Below are 14,987 nucleotides of genomic sequence, written 5' to 3' on the forward strand. Positions count from 1 at the left end.
CTTGTGATTTATTTAACTGGTAAACTGAGGATCACTATCCTCCCTCCATTATTTTGAGAGCATCGTGTCAGACCTTTCACACTAACCGTCTGCCCAGTGAATGATGACTCATCTAAAGCTTCTTACTCATTGGTTCTTTCCTCAGAGTCTGTCTAATCCCAGGGTTGGAGGAGACTATTCTGGTCTGTGGTCTGTGATATTTCACACAGGAGCTCTGTTCAGTGAGTCCCTGATTCCCTGACTGCTACTTTCTCTCACCAGCCTCTTCCAGCTCTATGATGGTCCTGCAGGCCCCTGAAGCCCCCTGGACAACAGCTCTGACGGTGTTACTGATGGTGCTGAGCCACCCCATGGTCCAGGGCAGGGCCACTCCAGGTAAGAGCAAAGTGGCTATTCCTGGAGGGCCTGGCTCAGGGAACCATTCCCAAGGGCATTTCCCTTCAGGGGGCCAGACTTTGAGAAAGGCTATGGAGATTCCTGCCACATCCCATGTCCTTCCTTCCCATCTAGAGAATCAGGTTAACTTCCCCATTGCTATCCAGCCAACCCATCCTCTTTCCAGGGACACAAGGACAGTGAACTGGGGAGCAATGCCAAAGGAGAAGTATATTGTGGAAAATGGGCCAGGGGGTCTGGAATAACATAGGAAGGACAAGGTTTCCAGAGAGAGCATTCAGCAGGCTCAGCCTCCTGTGTATTCTCATATCATATCATGACCTTTAGGTCGTGCTTAAGGAGAGTGCCTTATTCTCCCTAGGGTCGGGTAAAAGCCAAGACTATTGGAAGGTGATGGCAAGATTAAGAGAAAGGGAATGGGTTCTACCCCCATAGCATTCTTGTTGAAGGTAATAAATGCAAACTTCCAAGAGCTTGATTAGAGTGCAAGAGTGAACTGAGATTTGTGGGAAGAATGAAATGAGGATGTGTAGGTGTGTAAGAAAGGATTACTGCAGAATACCGGATAGCCAAGGAAGGAGCAATTAATGGAAAGACGTCTTCCCCACACTGCCTGCCTCTGCCTAGTGTAGTATTATGGCTCTGTGATCCCATTTTCTCAGGATGCTTCCAAACTCTATAGTCCACCATAGGAGGGAGGGCTATGAAGGAGCTATCTTAGTTTTCCACTGATTTCCACATTTCCTTTACAGGAGCCTTCTCTTAGAATCTTTCTAAGATATATTGTCCTCATTTCTAGGGGTAGCCATATTTGAATACCCTGAGCCCAGACCTTTTAGTCCCAGGAACTCTCTCCCATTACATCATGTCCACTTGCTGAGAAGGGAGGCAGAACTTGCTCTTGTTAGTCACTTGTTAGAGTGAGTACCCACTGGAAGGACAACTCTGCTGTGGAAAACATACCTTCAAAATCCTGCCTTTAGAAACAATGGAGTCCACCTTCATAGATCTCTGGTGATTGTGGTGCTTTTCAATGATTAAAGTACCTTCCACACCTTCTGAAATCAGGTCTTTTCATAGCCATGTTTGAAAGGTAAAAAGATACATTAACTTCCAGGAGAGGAAGGCTTTCTTATACTAATATTTAAGAAAGTTTTAGGGAAATTATTTGTACATTTCTCGCATGCAAAGCCAGAGTAGACTAAGATATATAGAAGACAGTAGCACAGAGGAAAGAGCACTTGGTTATGGAAGAGAAGGAAATGAGGGAAGATTTCGTGGAACAGGTCACATTTGAGTCAAGTTGTCTCCAGGATGGCAGTGTCAGGCAGGGAGCACCCACAGGGAGAGCAGCACCACTCTCCATTCCCCCAGCTCCTTCTGCCCCTGAAGTTTCTCTTCCTGAAGGGCTTTATGTCCTAGTGAGGTTCTGCTCCTTCCTGTGACCTCAGGTGAACTACTACTCCTGCCCCACCTGCCGCAGAATGGATGACCTTCTCAGTATGCCCGCACCTCCCCAAAGACCACTAAGTCACCCCTCTAGCAGTGAGTCACTGTATATTCAGTGAACCCTCTGGTCACGGATAGGAAAACACAGAGGCCTGGGTGACCCGCTTAAGACCACAGAACTCGCTGTTAGAAAAAAGAAATACTATTTTAAGATTCAGCGCTGAGTGGGAAGAAGAGTTACTACCTTGTACATTAGCGGCAATCCTTGAAGAGGAGTGAGGGGGCTCCGGGAACACGGAGCCCGGGGGTCTTCCGGCGACACTGGGCCCTGCGGGCTGGCGGGCGGCCCTTGGCGACGGCGCCGGATCCTGGAGTCAGCGCTGACCGAAGCCGAGGGGCGAGCGGGCGGGTGGTGTACTCGGCCAAGAGACTGAGGAGGGGTCTGGGGAGGGAGTCGTGGCCGGGCTCAGCGCGGTCCTGCTCCCCGCAGAGAATTACGTCTACCAGGGACGGCAGGAATGCTACGCCTTCAACGGGACGCAGCGCTTCGTGGAGAGATACATCTACAACCTGGAGGAGCTCGTGCGCTTCGACAGCGACGTGGGGGAGTTCCGCGCGGTGAGCGAGCTGGGGCGGCCGGACGCCGAGCACTTCAACAGCCAAAAGGACATCCTGGAGCAGAAGCGGACCTCGGCGGAAACAATGTGCAGACACAACTACGAGCTGGACGAGGGCTTCACCCTGAAGCGCCGAGGTGAGGCCGCGGGCGGGGCTCGCGGCTGCCGCTGGACTTTGAGCCCCGTGGGGATGCGGGGCGGGGAGGGGCGCGGTGAAGGGGTTTGGGTGCTGGGGATCCATGCGGGTGAGTCAGCCTTCTCCTGGGAACCAGGGCAAGGACGTGAACTGTGCTGAGCATGAAGAGGGAGGGCTGGGTGGAGAGAGAAACACACCATCAGGGCTTATCAGGCCTGCCCACTGACTGTGGGGCAGCGAGGAGGGAGAGATGCTGCCCTCCAAGCGCTGCAGGCCACGCAGAGAAGAAACTCCCTTGGGGTAGATGGTTGGGTTGGACAGCTTGAGGGGTTTGGGCAGATTGCTCATGGACGGGTATGGTAGGGATTCGAAGCTGGGGTGGAGGGTCTGGGCTGGGCAAAATCTTCTAAGGAGGAAGGCGGATCCAGGAAAGAGAGCAAAGGGCTGATTCCTAGGACCGTGGACAAACATGATGTTGACTAAGAGAAATATCTAGGAGGACCAGAGAGTAAAGAGTGAGTGTTATAAGAATTGGGCAGAGAAGGGTCATAGACGCTGAAGTAGAGAGGGAGATGGGAACTGAACAGTTGTACCAATGACTTCAGAAGATAAGTAAATAGAAGTTGAAAGGTGGGCTGGGAAACTAGAGAGAACAGGTAGTCTGCAGAGTAGGACCAGGAGCTGGACCACATGGGCTGAGAATTAAGGGTGGGGACTCAGACTGAGCAGAAACCATAAGTTCTTCCAGGAGGAGATGGCATTTTGTCTTGGACTCCTATAGGTTCAGGAAACCTAGTGTGAAGGGGGGAAGAGAGGTGAGGTTTGTGCAGAGCCTCAGGACTTTTCAAGGATGAGAGAAGAGAGCCTGAGCTTCCTCTTACCATCAGCTTGTGGATTGGGGGACCCCTATGCACCAACCTGAGAAGACCTGAGGGAATAGCACTGAGGGGTGAAGAGATGAGCCTTCTACAAAACTAGGGATCCTTCTCACAGAGAAAGGGGAAGGATGATAGGTAAAGGAAGGCAGAAGCTGTGGGGGCTCACCTTTGATCCTTCTTCTTTTAGAAAGTGGAAGGAATCAGAGTGTGGACAAATTGTATAAGAATTAAGAGAGTGCCATGAGTTTAGGAAAGTTACCAAAGTAATTAGGTGAGGAAATCCAAAGAGAAGAAATAGGATTGGCAACAACTGTCAGGCCTGATACAAATTTGTAGGATATAAATCTAAATAATACATTGCCAGATTGCCCTGGTGTCAGCCTGAGCAATTTGGGTTAATCACTTAAGCCAGTGGGTCCCAAACTAGTTCTGCTAAGCAGAACCTCCTAGAGATCTTTTTAAAACACACATGCCCCCAGAGACACTGCCCAGAGATTTAGTAGGTGGTGAAGTCAGGAAATCTGTATTTTTAGTTAGTTTCCTAGTGATTCCCATGTAACTAGGTAACTGTTGCCAGATCCTGAGGAGTTTTCTTTTTAAATAGTAAATGACAAGGTCATAATTTTGTGTTCAGAGAGTGTTCAATGGGAATGACTGCAATCAGAGCTGGAGTAAGAAAATATTATTATTGTCTAGGGAATAGTAATTAGGACATTAATTATAAGGGGGAAGAAAATAGAGGAAGGGAAGAAAGAGCTGCAGAATTTCCTAACATAATTCTAGAAGCAAATAAGCGGACAGTCTTCCACTTACCTGGAAGTCTTTGCCTTTGTGAAATGTATTTTGAACTGGTTAAGAAACGGAAGCGCTGGACCTGTAGACTTAGCTCCATCTTCCCCTAGAGATCAATTTTATACTCCAGGCAAAGTTCCTGTGGAATGTTCTGGGCCTCAAAGTAAATTTCCGTGTAGAGCTTGATTTGCATGAGGTCCAGAGAAATTTAATTATTTCACAAACTGTGACTCAGACAGGAATTGAAGTGTCTGATGAACTGTGAGTTTATAAAGGTGGTTGAAGTAAAATGGTGTTCCTACAAGTGCCATGAGTATAAAAAGGTTGGCGGTGTGGACCACTCTATGTACAAAACCAAGTTGCTATAGGAAACAACATTCTAGGTAAATTGCAAAAATATGCCTGTCCCATCTCAAGGTATTTGTTTGCTCTGGGAAGTAGAAATTAGAGAAAAAAGAACTAACTTTTTAAATACCTGGAAGGTCTTAGGTGGGAAATTCTTCTTCTTCTTTTTTTTTTTTTTTTTGAGTTTGATAAACATTTCTTTTTTATTTTATTTTATTTTTTATTAGTTGTTCAAAACATTACAAAGTTCTTGACATATCATATTTCATACATTTGATTCAAGCAGATTATGAACTCCCATTTTTACCCTATATACATAATGCAGATTCACATCGGTTACACATCCACTTTTTTACCAACTGCCATACTAGTGTATGTTGTATTCTGCTGCCTTTCCTAACCTCTACTATCCCCCCTCCCCTCCCCTTCCCTCCCATCCCCTCCCTTCCCATCTTTTCTCCCTACCCCATCTACTGTAATTCATTTCTCTCTCTTGTTTTTTCCCCCTTTCCCCTCACTTCCTCTCATATGTAATTTTGTGTAACAGTGAGGGTCTCCTTCCTTTACCATGCAATTTCCCTTCTCTCTCTCTTTCCCTCCCCCCTCTCTTCCCTGTTTAGTGGGATCTTCTCATGCTCTTCCTCTCTATTCTGTTCTTAGTTGCTCTCCTTATATCAAAGAAGACATTTGGCATTTATTTTTTAGGGATTGGCTAGCTTCATTTAGCATAATCTGCTTTAGTGCCATCCATTTCCCTGCAAATTCTATGATTTTTGTCATTTTTTATTGCTGCATAGTACTCCATTGTGTATAGATGCCACATTTTTTTTTTATCCATTCATCTATTGAAGGGCATCTGGGTTGGTTCCACAGTCTAGCTATTGTGAATTGTGCTGCTATGAACATCGATGAGGCAGTATCCCTGTAGCATGCTCTTTCAAGGTCTTCAGGGAATAGTCCGAGAAGGGCAATAGCAGGGTCAAATGGTGGTTCCGTTCCCAGCTTTCCCAGGAATCTCCAAACTGCTTTCCAAATTGGCCGCACCAATTTGCAGTCCCACCAGCAATGTAGAAGTGTACCCTTTTCTCCACATCCTCGCCAGCACTTGTTGTTGTTTGACTTCATAGTGGCTGCCAATCTTACTGGAGTGAGATGGTATCTTAGGGTGGTTTTGATTTGCATTTCTCTGACTGCTAGAGATGGTGAGCATTTTTTCATGTACTTGTTGATTGATTGTATGTCCTCCTCTGAGAAGTGTCTAGGTTTTCTCCAGAGGCAGCTGGATCTTTTCTGGCCTAAGGAGGGGAGGAAGATAATGGTGACAGATGTCCAGAAGTAGTAACTATCAAGAGGGTTTAGGAGGAAATAGGCAACAGAATGCAAACTGATGTGGGCAATATATGGATGAGGAAAAAACAAGGAGAAGAAGGTACATCAAACAGAGCCAAACAGAGACATGCAGAGACACAGGCTGGACCTATATCTATGGGCCCCTCAAGCAACAGAAAGCCACTTAAAAGGAGAAAGTTGGCGATGGACAGGAATTCCTATTAATTCAGCAAAAGGGGCTCAGAATGTTGGGTTTGAGGATATTACTCTAAATATCTTGAGTTTTTATAGATAGGAAATGGCATAAAATATATAGACTATTTGAAAAATAAGTCATTGTCAAGTTCGTTCTGTTTAATTTTAATTTTTATGACATAAAATTATTAGGTCGATAGAAAAAGAGAATGCCACATATATCTTAACTTCAAAAAGTTATCTGAGTGAATTTTGCATTCTTTTCATCAAGATAGAACATTGAAAAGATAGGTAGTTTCACAATTGGAGAATATTCTTTATCCAAACACTATTTATTAATCAATGGCTTATAGTTAAAATTTCTGCTAAATGTGCCACAAAGTGTCATGGAGATTTGTGTGGGGTTCTCAGCTTTTGGGTTCTCTCAGGAGGCAATTTCAAAATATTAAAAGTACTAAAACTATAGCAAAATTTATTAAAGAGAAGAAGGCACAAGCACTCCCAAGGGAGGGGGGGGGTCGGGTCCTCTCAAAGAGGAGAATAACAACTCATTTCTCTTTGAGCTTCATTTTATTGGGTATGTACGAGGATTCTTAGAAAGTCCCATCCAAATATCATCTCTCACTCTGGACTGACAGACCACATTCGATTTTTTAAACCTCTGATGCATATTACAATGATATTATAGTACGACAAACCAAGGGCAACTCTTGGTGGTCCTGGCCTGTCTGACAGGTCCGGATTGGAATGTGTTTGACAGAATTTATGATCACTGGGCTCTGAACTTAATCATCCTGCTTTCTTAGGTCTGGGAATCTCTGACCTGGGTTGTGCTTTTTTTTTTTTTTTCCGATATTGCTTAAGGTAACTTAGCAATTAAGCCTTTTTGAGCAAACAAATCCTTGGTTCCTATCCCCCTGAATATATCTACCTTCCTCCTGTTGTAAAATGAATAGTTTATAGGCTTGAAATCAGGCAAGGGTAATAAAATAACTAACTTATCATCCCTTGTGGTACCACTGAGGCAGGGCCGTTAATGAACTGATTGGATCTGCCCTACATGTTGTCTTAAACCCTGACCCACCACTCATGTCTGTTACCTAACAAGCACTGCTTTTGTCTTGCTCCTAATATTCTCAGTCCTTGATATGTAACTTAAAAACTTGTATATTATCTTCAAAAGTCTGTCGAGGTCCAGCCCCGTCAGGGGGAGTGGGGTTCCAGGGGTCCTGAAGAAGGAGTGGCGTTGGCGAAAGAAGAAGAGTCGGGACAACAGGTTGCAAGTTACAAGCAGCCTCCAGAAGACATCTTTCTGCCCCTGGAGGGAACTTTATTTTTATACTTTTTTTACAGTTGTTTTTTCAGGTAGTTAATGGATAGCTTCAAAGCCTGAAACTTTTTTGATTTACATAATTTTCAAGAGTTAGTCTTTTCTGACATACTTTGATTACCTAAGATATTGAGTACATTGTTCAAAATATTTTTTCTGTAACCTTAGACAATCATGATTAAGCTTTCAGGTTTTTACCTCAATCACTAGGTGCTAGGCGACACAACTAGACTACATGACTCCTGACCTATTATTCACTTCTAACTTTAAAGCATTCCTATAATTTTTCATTAACCTTTAATTTTAAAGCATACTTATAATTATTGGAAAGCTTTCTTACTTTTAAACAGAAATCCCAATAAAACACACTTAAAGTAGTGAAAGTCTATTATTTAAAAGCCTACTACTCTGAAGTGCCTCTAAAATATATCATGTATGTTAATTTTACATTATTCTATTTTCAATTTCCAAGGTAATTTCCTTTTTTCATATGACCTATTTGACTGCTTTCTTAAAGAACTTTCTTGATCCTTGGTCAAAGCACACCAATTCTTAGGTCTTTGTAATCTTTAACTAAAGGGCAGGCTTTACACCTCAACCCATTTGTCATTTATATTAACTATGTGTTTTCCATTTTCATCATAAGTTTCTGCATAAAACAAAGGAGGGTCTATTGGTTGGGGAATGTATTTTTACTAGCCTCTTGTCCTCGAGAGGATACTATAAGCTACATTCGGTAGTCCTTGTACTGTTGGCACAGCAATTGTTTTTCTGTATCGAGGCTGTTGTACAGGTTGTGGCTTCAGGATGGGGTTGGGGGGCTAGTGTAAATTGTTAACCATGGGATAAATATTTCTTGTTTTCAAGCTTGAGGAATAACACCATTATTTGTATCCTGAGAGACATTGAAATGCACCTCATGGCATGTCTCAATTATATCCTTAGTCTCATTCTGGGAATTTTCCTGCAATCTCAGGCAATATGTACTTTTGTTATTGATTGACGTATGCCCTGTTATCCATATCATGAGTATCATAAACAAAACACTTAACATTCCTCATGGTTTAGGTTTCCAGATGATGCGGTCTTGCCCCAGCATCCCCCACGCTGTGACCCTGTCAGACAGCAGGTGCAGGAACGCCTTCACCAAAAGTCTGTTTCCGTCTTTTCAGTGCAACTAGCCTAATAATGGCATTTACATCTTTTTAAAAAATTTTTTTAGTTGTTGATAGACATTTATTTATTTATGTATATGTAGTGCTGAGAATCGAACCCAGTGCTTCACACATGCCAGGCAAGTGTGCTACCACTGAGCCCCAGCCCATATATTTATATCTTAAACATCTAGAAAATACCTCCTTAATAAAAGCATCTAAGAAATTATAATCTCAATTGTCACTCCTTCTTTTCTTCCACTCTAGTCCAGCCTAAAGTTCATGTGTCACCCTCCAAGAAGGGGTCCCTGCAGCACCACGACCTGCTTGTCTGCCACGTGACAGATTTCTACCCAGGAAACATTGAAGTCCGATGGTTCCTGAATGGACAGGAGGAAACAGCTGGGATTGTGGCCACTGACCTGATCCATAATGGAGACTGGACCTTTCAGATCATGGTGATGCTGGAGATGACCCCCAAACAGGGAGATGTCTACACCTGCCACGTGGAGCACCCCAGCCTGAATAGTCCTGTCACTGTGGAGTGGAGTGAGTTACCCCCCTAACAGCCCTTCTAGACCCCACATTATGAACACTAGCTCCAAGGTCCACGCATCTTTTCTTACACGTCTGTACACTGGGACCACTTTTACCACCATGTGTTTTCTATCCAAGCCCCTGAGGGCAGTTCTGAACTGGAGACAGTGGAAACTAGCCTGTCTCTGGCCTAGGGTATCCTGAGGATTGAGGATCTCCCCCTTTGTCAGAAAACCTAGGGAATCAGCCGTTTTCCTGAATTGCCCTCATACATGGGAACTGTTTTCCTTCCACATTTTCCCCTGGTCTGTGTTATGTTGAATGACAGCTGCCAGAATCAGCATCTGTTCTCTTGTTCAATTCACCAGCCTAAGTCCAGAACTGGGCGGGTCCTTTCTAAATTTACTTCTCAGTGGACACCCTCACTGTTTTCATGGTAAGGCGAGATTGCAATAAATCACTGAGTTGATCTTAAAGCAAGAAACTTTATTCACCAGCTGGTGGTCAGGATCCACCAGCTGGTGGACCAAGGGATAGGCTGCAAGTCTCCACCCTTCAACCCCCTCCTGGAGTTGGAGTATTCTTTATAGTCCAAAACCATATTAAAGCATAAGCGGCTGTTGCTATGATTCAAAACCATAAGCAAAAGTCATGAGATCTAAAATCATAAGCAGAAAAGGGAGTGGGCCAAAACGTCTCTAGTTGATTACAAGTTAAAGAATGGTTACTAACTTCTAGACAATCTATCTCTGACAAGGGACATTGTTCAAGAAAAACGGGAACCAAAGAGAGAGAACACTTTTACACTGTAGAAGAATTGCCATTTTATGTTGCCAAACACGCTATGCTAAGCCACTGTTGATGGGTACAGAGGTGGGGTGTTCCCTGGGAGAAGCATTTTTCACATGACATGGAGTCTCAGGGCAAAATGGAGACTGTTTGGTCCTCACCCATGTAGCCTGGCCCATAACACTCCTGCTGACCTCCTGCTCCAGCTCCAGGATCTCACACAAGACCCAGGAAGGGATGCAGCTGGAGGCCCTGAAACTAATCCTGGATTCTGTTCTTCCCAGAGGCACAGTCTGACTCTGCCCGGAACAAGACCCTGACTGGGGTCGGGGGCTTCGTGCTGGGGCTCATCTTCCTTGTAGTGGGCATCTTCATGCACAAGAGAAGCAAGAAAGGTAAGAAAGCCAGGGGGAGACCGAGGCTTGCCTTCCTGGCTTCCTCATCTGCATGATGAGGGACTGAGCAGGAGAGCAGTGCTGGAGAGTTCTGGAAGCCACTGAAATCAGATCGTCAAAGCAAGATGGCCTGTAGGGAGGGAGGAGTGCCCAGATGACAAGGTCTGGTGCTCAAGCTCATGTGGGGTCCATGTAGTGAGGGGCACTAGAAGGTGGGATAAGGGTTTCTCTCATTCTGAGGTGGTTTTAATGGCTGAATGCATCCCCTTTCCTCCTTTCATTCCAGCTCAACGAGGACCTTGATAAACAGGTAACACTCCTCTGTTTCCTTAAGGGACTGGGTTGCAGAAGGATTAAGTGTTGTCCTTGCATTGTGACTGGCCACAGGGAAGAGGGTCGCAGGCCTGAACTTCCCTCTCAGCCTCAGCCCTTGAGGGAGTGTGGGCAAAGGGCCGTCCTTTACTCCACTGGGGATGGAAGCTCAGGAAAATGGGTTTTTATCAGGCTAAGACTCAATCTTATAAGGCCATGGCTTTTCTGTCCTGGGGCTCAGAGGAAGAGGGCTCACCAACCTGGGATGACTTTTTCTCCACCCCACAGGGCTCCTGATCTTACAGAAGACTCTCTGTGCCTTGGAACAAGGATTTTTCTGCGTTTCTTTAGTCCCTGAGGCTGATTCTGGGGCAGACCGCCAGCTTCCCAAGAAGATGTTCATGCCAAGTAATTGCTCCGAAACCAGAATCTATAGCTCTACTCTTTGACTCAATGCAAAAGTGTCCTGAGGCCTTCAACCAAGTTCCTGAACTCCATAAATAATTAAAATCCAACATAGTTGTCTGTTTTCTTTTAAGAATTGCAGCGAGTCATCTCTGCCATTGCTTTGGCTTGAGGTAAACAGAGATAATGGAGAAGTTCATTGTCATGTACACACAGACAAGAGGAAAACATGGAAATGGGAGATCCTGACTGCTGCATAAAGTAGACAGTTGGAGTACAGGCGTGAATCACCAGGTCTGGATGGCACATACTGTGTGCTCCATAGTTCTTCTTCTGAATTTGCTATATTTATATTATGGGCTGCCCCATAATCATATTTGCCCCTTGCATCTATGTAGGTCTTGGACCATGATTCTTAGTTATTCTTTGGTGAGCAGACAGTGACTCTGAATATGAATATGGTTATGTGTGGGGAGCCATTCTGACACGTGATTGGGTGACTCCCGTTAAGGGCCTGAGGCACTCTGGCTGTGTCGGAGTTATCCCGACCCTTTCCTGATGAGAGAGCCCATCCGTGTGGGGGTGTGCGTAACCACTGACCCTGGAGACCCAATCACTGACCCTGACCTTGGAGTGCAGCCCCCCCCTCAACCTTCATTGGATGGAATTCTCCCCTGAATCTCTTGTCCCCCCAAATAAAAGGCTACTCCCCGGCGTGTTCGCTCTCTCTCTCTCCTGCTAGCCCAGAGTAATCCTCGCTGCCCTGCTGGGCGGCTGGAGGCAGGGAAACAGGGAGGCGAGCCGTCTCGGACCTAGCAATATAAAATAAGGTACTGTCTGTGTGTTTTATTTTGAGCTCTTCTAACTAACTTAATGCCAGAACCTCATTAATGAAACCACTGCGCAGGCCGCGTGGTAGAATTGGCGCCCAAGAGGGGGGCATTCTGAATTAGTTAGATTGAGTGGGAGCGCGCGCTAAAAAGATTAAGGGAAAAAATTAAAAGGAAGATAAGGAAAAGAAATAAAGAGAAAATAAAGGAAAGTAAGGAATAAATAAAGAAAAGGAAGAGGTGACATTTGGGTCACAAAAGTAATAAAGAGGATAAGGAAAATAAGAAATAAGATAAGAGAAAGGAAGAAGTGACATTTGGGTCACAAAAGTACCAGGAGATATTGAAGGAAAGAGACGTTAATTTACTTAAAATGGGAAATTCTACTTCTTCGGATAAGGAAATGTATCTGACTATTTTAGACAGTATAATTAATCAGAAAGGAAAACAGATAAAGAAAACTCAGTTATTGCAATTCTTAAAGATTGTAGGTGAATATTGTCCTTGGTTTTGTGACCAAGAGTCTCCAAATTTACTTACTTGGGAGAAATTAGGAAGAAAGTTACAGAGAGTTTGTCTTTCTACTGAAATACCTGGAGGTATAGAGAATATACAGAAAACTTGGACAGCCCTAGAAGTCTGTCTCTTTGAATACATGGACCAGAGTCCGTGGCCGCCAGAAGACCTTCTGAGAGGTATTCAAAGAGCCATTAGGTCTATTCAAATGGAAAATCAGCCTGAAGCTAAATTAATTTCCTTTCCTTTGAGCCGTTTTAAAACAAAAGCGCTAGGAGCTAAAACAAAGGTTAGAATTGTGCAAGCTAGCCCGCAGACAGATTGTACAGAACAGCATGATAAAAAAGAAGCATCTCTAATCTTGGAGAGCCCTCCAAAAGTGGTAAACAATCTTCCTGGAGAGGAAAATACAAAGGAAACTCCTAGTGGGGCTCAGGTTTCTTCTCAACCACGTGAGTTAGAAACCCAAATTCCAAATGGCGATAGTACAGAGTCTGATAGCAGCTCACAGTCTGAGGAAGAAGAATTAGACATAGAAACTCAGGACTTAGAGAGAAATTTTAATAGACTGCATTTAGCACCACCTGCCCAAGCTTTTAAAATTCGGCCGGTACCTGCTAGAAGGACCAAATTTAACAGGTGTGCTGAATTAAAGATGACTTTTCTTACCCCAGTTCAGCAAGGTATTAAGAAGGCTCAAGAAATGGGAGAGGATACTACTGGTTTTCACCTCTTTCCAGTTTTTGAGCAAACTAATGAACAAGATCAGAGAGTTAGAGTTCATGCTGTAATCCCTTTTAAAACTATCAAGGAATTGAAAAATGCATGTGAAACGTACGGCCCAAATTCGCCTTTTGTTCAGAGTCTAATAGAAAATATTTGCTCACAACCCCTTCCTCCTAGTGATTGGATTTTTTTAGCCAGATCTTGTCTGAGCGGGGGAGATTACTTGCTCTGGAAAACTTACTGGACTGATTTTTGTAATGAACAGGCAGAAAGAAACAGGAGACAGGGCATAGAAACGCCAGTAACGATGTTTTTAGGGACTGAAGATTTTGCTGATTTAGAAAGACAGTTAAATTATGATTTTGTAGTGTACAATCAAATAACTGATTGTGCAAAACGTGCCTGGAGGCAAATTGTCCCCAAGGACCAGTCCAATTTAGTTCTTACCAAAATCAGACAAGGTGCCAATGAGACTTATTCAGATTTCTTAGCCTGACTATATCAGGCTGCGAACAGGTCCATCGGGGACCCAGGAGCTAGCGAATTTATCGTTAGGCAATTGGCTTTTGAGAACACAAATAAAATCTGTCAAGATGTTCTCCAACCCATTGCGGAGAATTCAGATGGCGCGGATCAGCCCGCTTTCTCGCTGCCGCCAGCATCTCCTCCTAGCGAGAGCCCGGGAATTCCAGGAACGGTCGCACAGTGTGACGTCATCGTGCCGGCCATGGGGGCCGCCATCTTTAGATTTACCGGAGCAAAACAAACAGTTTCCATGCCGACCATGGGGGCCGCCATCTTTAATTTTACCGGAGTGGAACCACAGTTTCCGTACAAACCCCTAATGATTTTCAAGGCTTTTAAGAGAGATAATTCAGCCTATGGGATCATTACAGCCAGGACTTCCCTCCCCCACAGCCATTCCTTTAGATTATAGCTTGATGGTAATAGATTTAAAAGACTGTTTTTTCTCTATAAGGTTACATCCTAAAGATTGTGAAAAATTTGCTTTTACTGTCCCAGCAATTAATTTTAAGGAACCTGTTAAAAGATACTGCTGGAAAGTCCTTCCTCAGGGAATGCGTAATAGTCCTACACTATGCCAAAAATATGTTGACCAGGCAATAGATCCCATTAGAAATAGCTTCCCTGATGCATATATTATTCATTTTATGGATGATATACTATTGGCTCATATTAATCCAGAAGTACTTTCAGAAATTTTTACTCAGTTAGAGACCTCACTTACTGCAATGGGTTTGTGTATAGCTCCTCAAAAAATTCAAAAGGTATCTCCTTTTCAATATCTAGGTCAGATAATTCAAGGGAGTACAATCCGTCCTCAAAATCTTCAGATAAGAGTTAAGGAGTTACGTACCCTTAATGATTTTCAAAAACTATTAGGAGATATTAACTGGCTAAGACCATCTTTGAAATTAACTACTTCTGAGTTAAGTCCTTTATTTCAGATATTACAAGGAAATCCTTCTCCAACCTCTCCACGTCAACTAACTTTGGAGGCCAAGGCAGCCTTAAGGAAAGTGGAAATTGCAATTAAAAATGCACAGCTTACTAGAATAGATCCTAAAGAAATAATGTATTTATTAATATTTCCAACTGAGCATACCCCAACAGGAGCCATATGGCAAAAATTAGGAGTTATTGAATGGATTTACTTATCTCATTCCCCTCAAAAAACATTAATTCCTTTTCATGATTCTATAGCTCAATTAGTAATTAAGGGTAGAACTAGGATTTTACAATTAATTGGATCTGAGCCTGATATCATAATTATTCCATTTTCTGTTCAACAGACTAATTGGCTTTTTGAAACCTCTAGTTCATGGCAGATAGCT

General features: G+C 43.8%; 1 protein-coding gene across 1 annotated transcript; it reads left to right on the forward strand.

The window, feature by feature from the left end:
- The first annotated feature begins 203 nt into the window (after window positions 1-203).
- Window positions 204-11,169, forward strand: LOC308648720 (HLA class II histocompatibility antigen, DP beta 1 chain-like). The gene is made up of 6 exons (XM_081293701.1): window positions 204-375; window positions 2,336-2,599; window positions 8,889-9,170; window positions 10,232-10,342; window positions 10,629-10,652; window positions 10,943-11,169. Exons 1-5 carry the CDS (start codon window positions 276-278, stop codon window positions 10,643-10,645), a joined length of 774 nt encoding a protein of 257 aa, XP_081149827.1. The 5' UTR covers window positions 204-275; the 3' UTR covers window positions 10,646-10,652; window positions 10,943-11,169.
- The last annotated feature ends 3,818 nt before the right edge of the window (window positions 11,170-14,987 follow it).

The sequence above is a fragment of the Spermophilus citellus genome, assembly GCF_964194105.1.
Source record: "Spermophilus citellus genome assembly, chromosome: 5".
NCBI classification, from domain to species: Eukaryota; Metazoa; Chordata; class Mammalia; order Rodentia; family Sciuridae; genus Spermophilus; species Spermophilus citellus.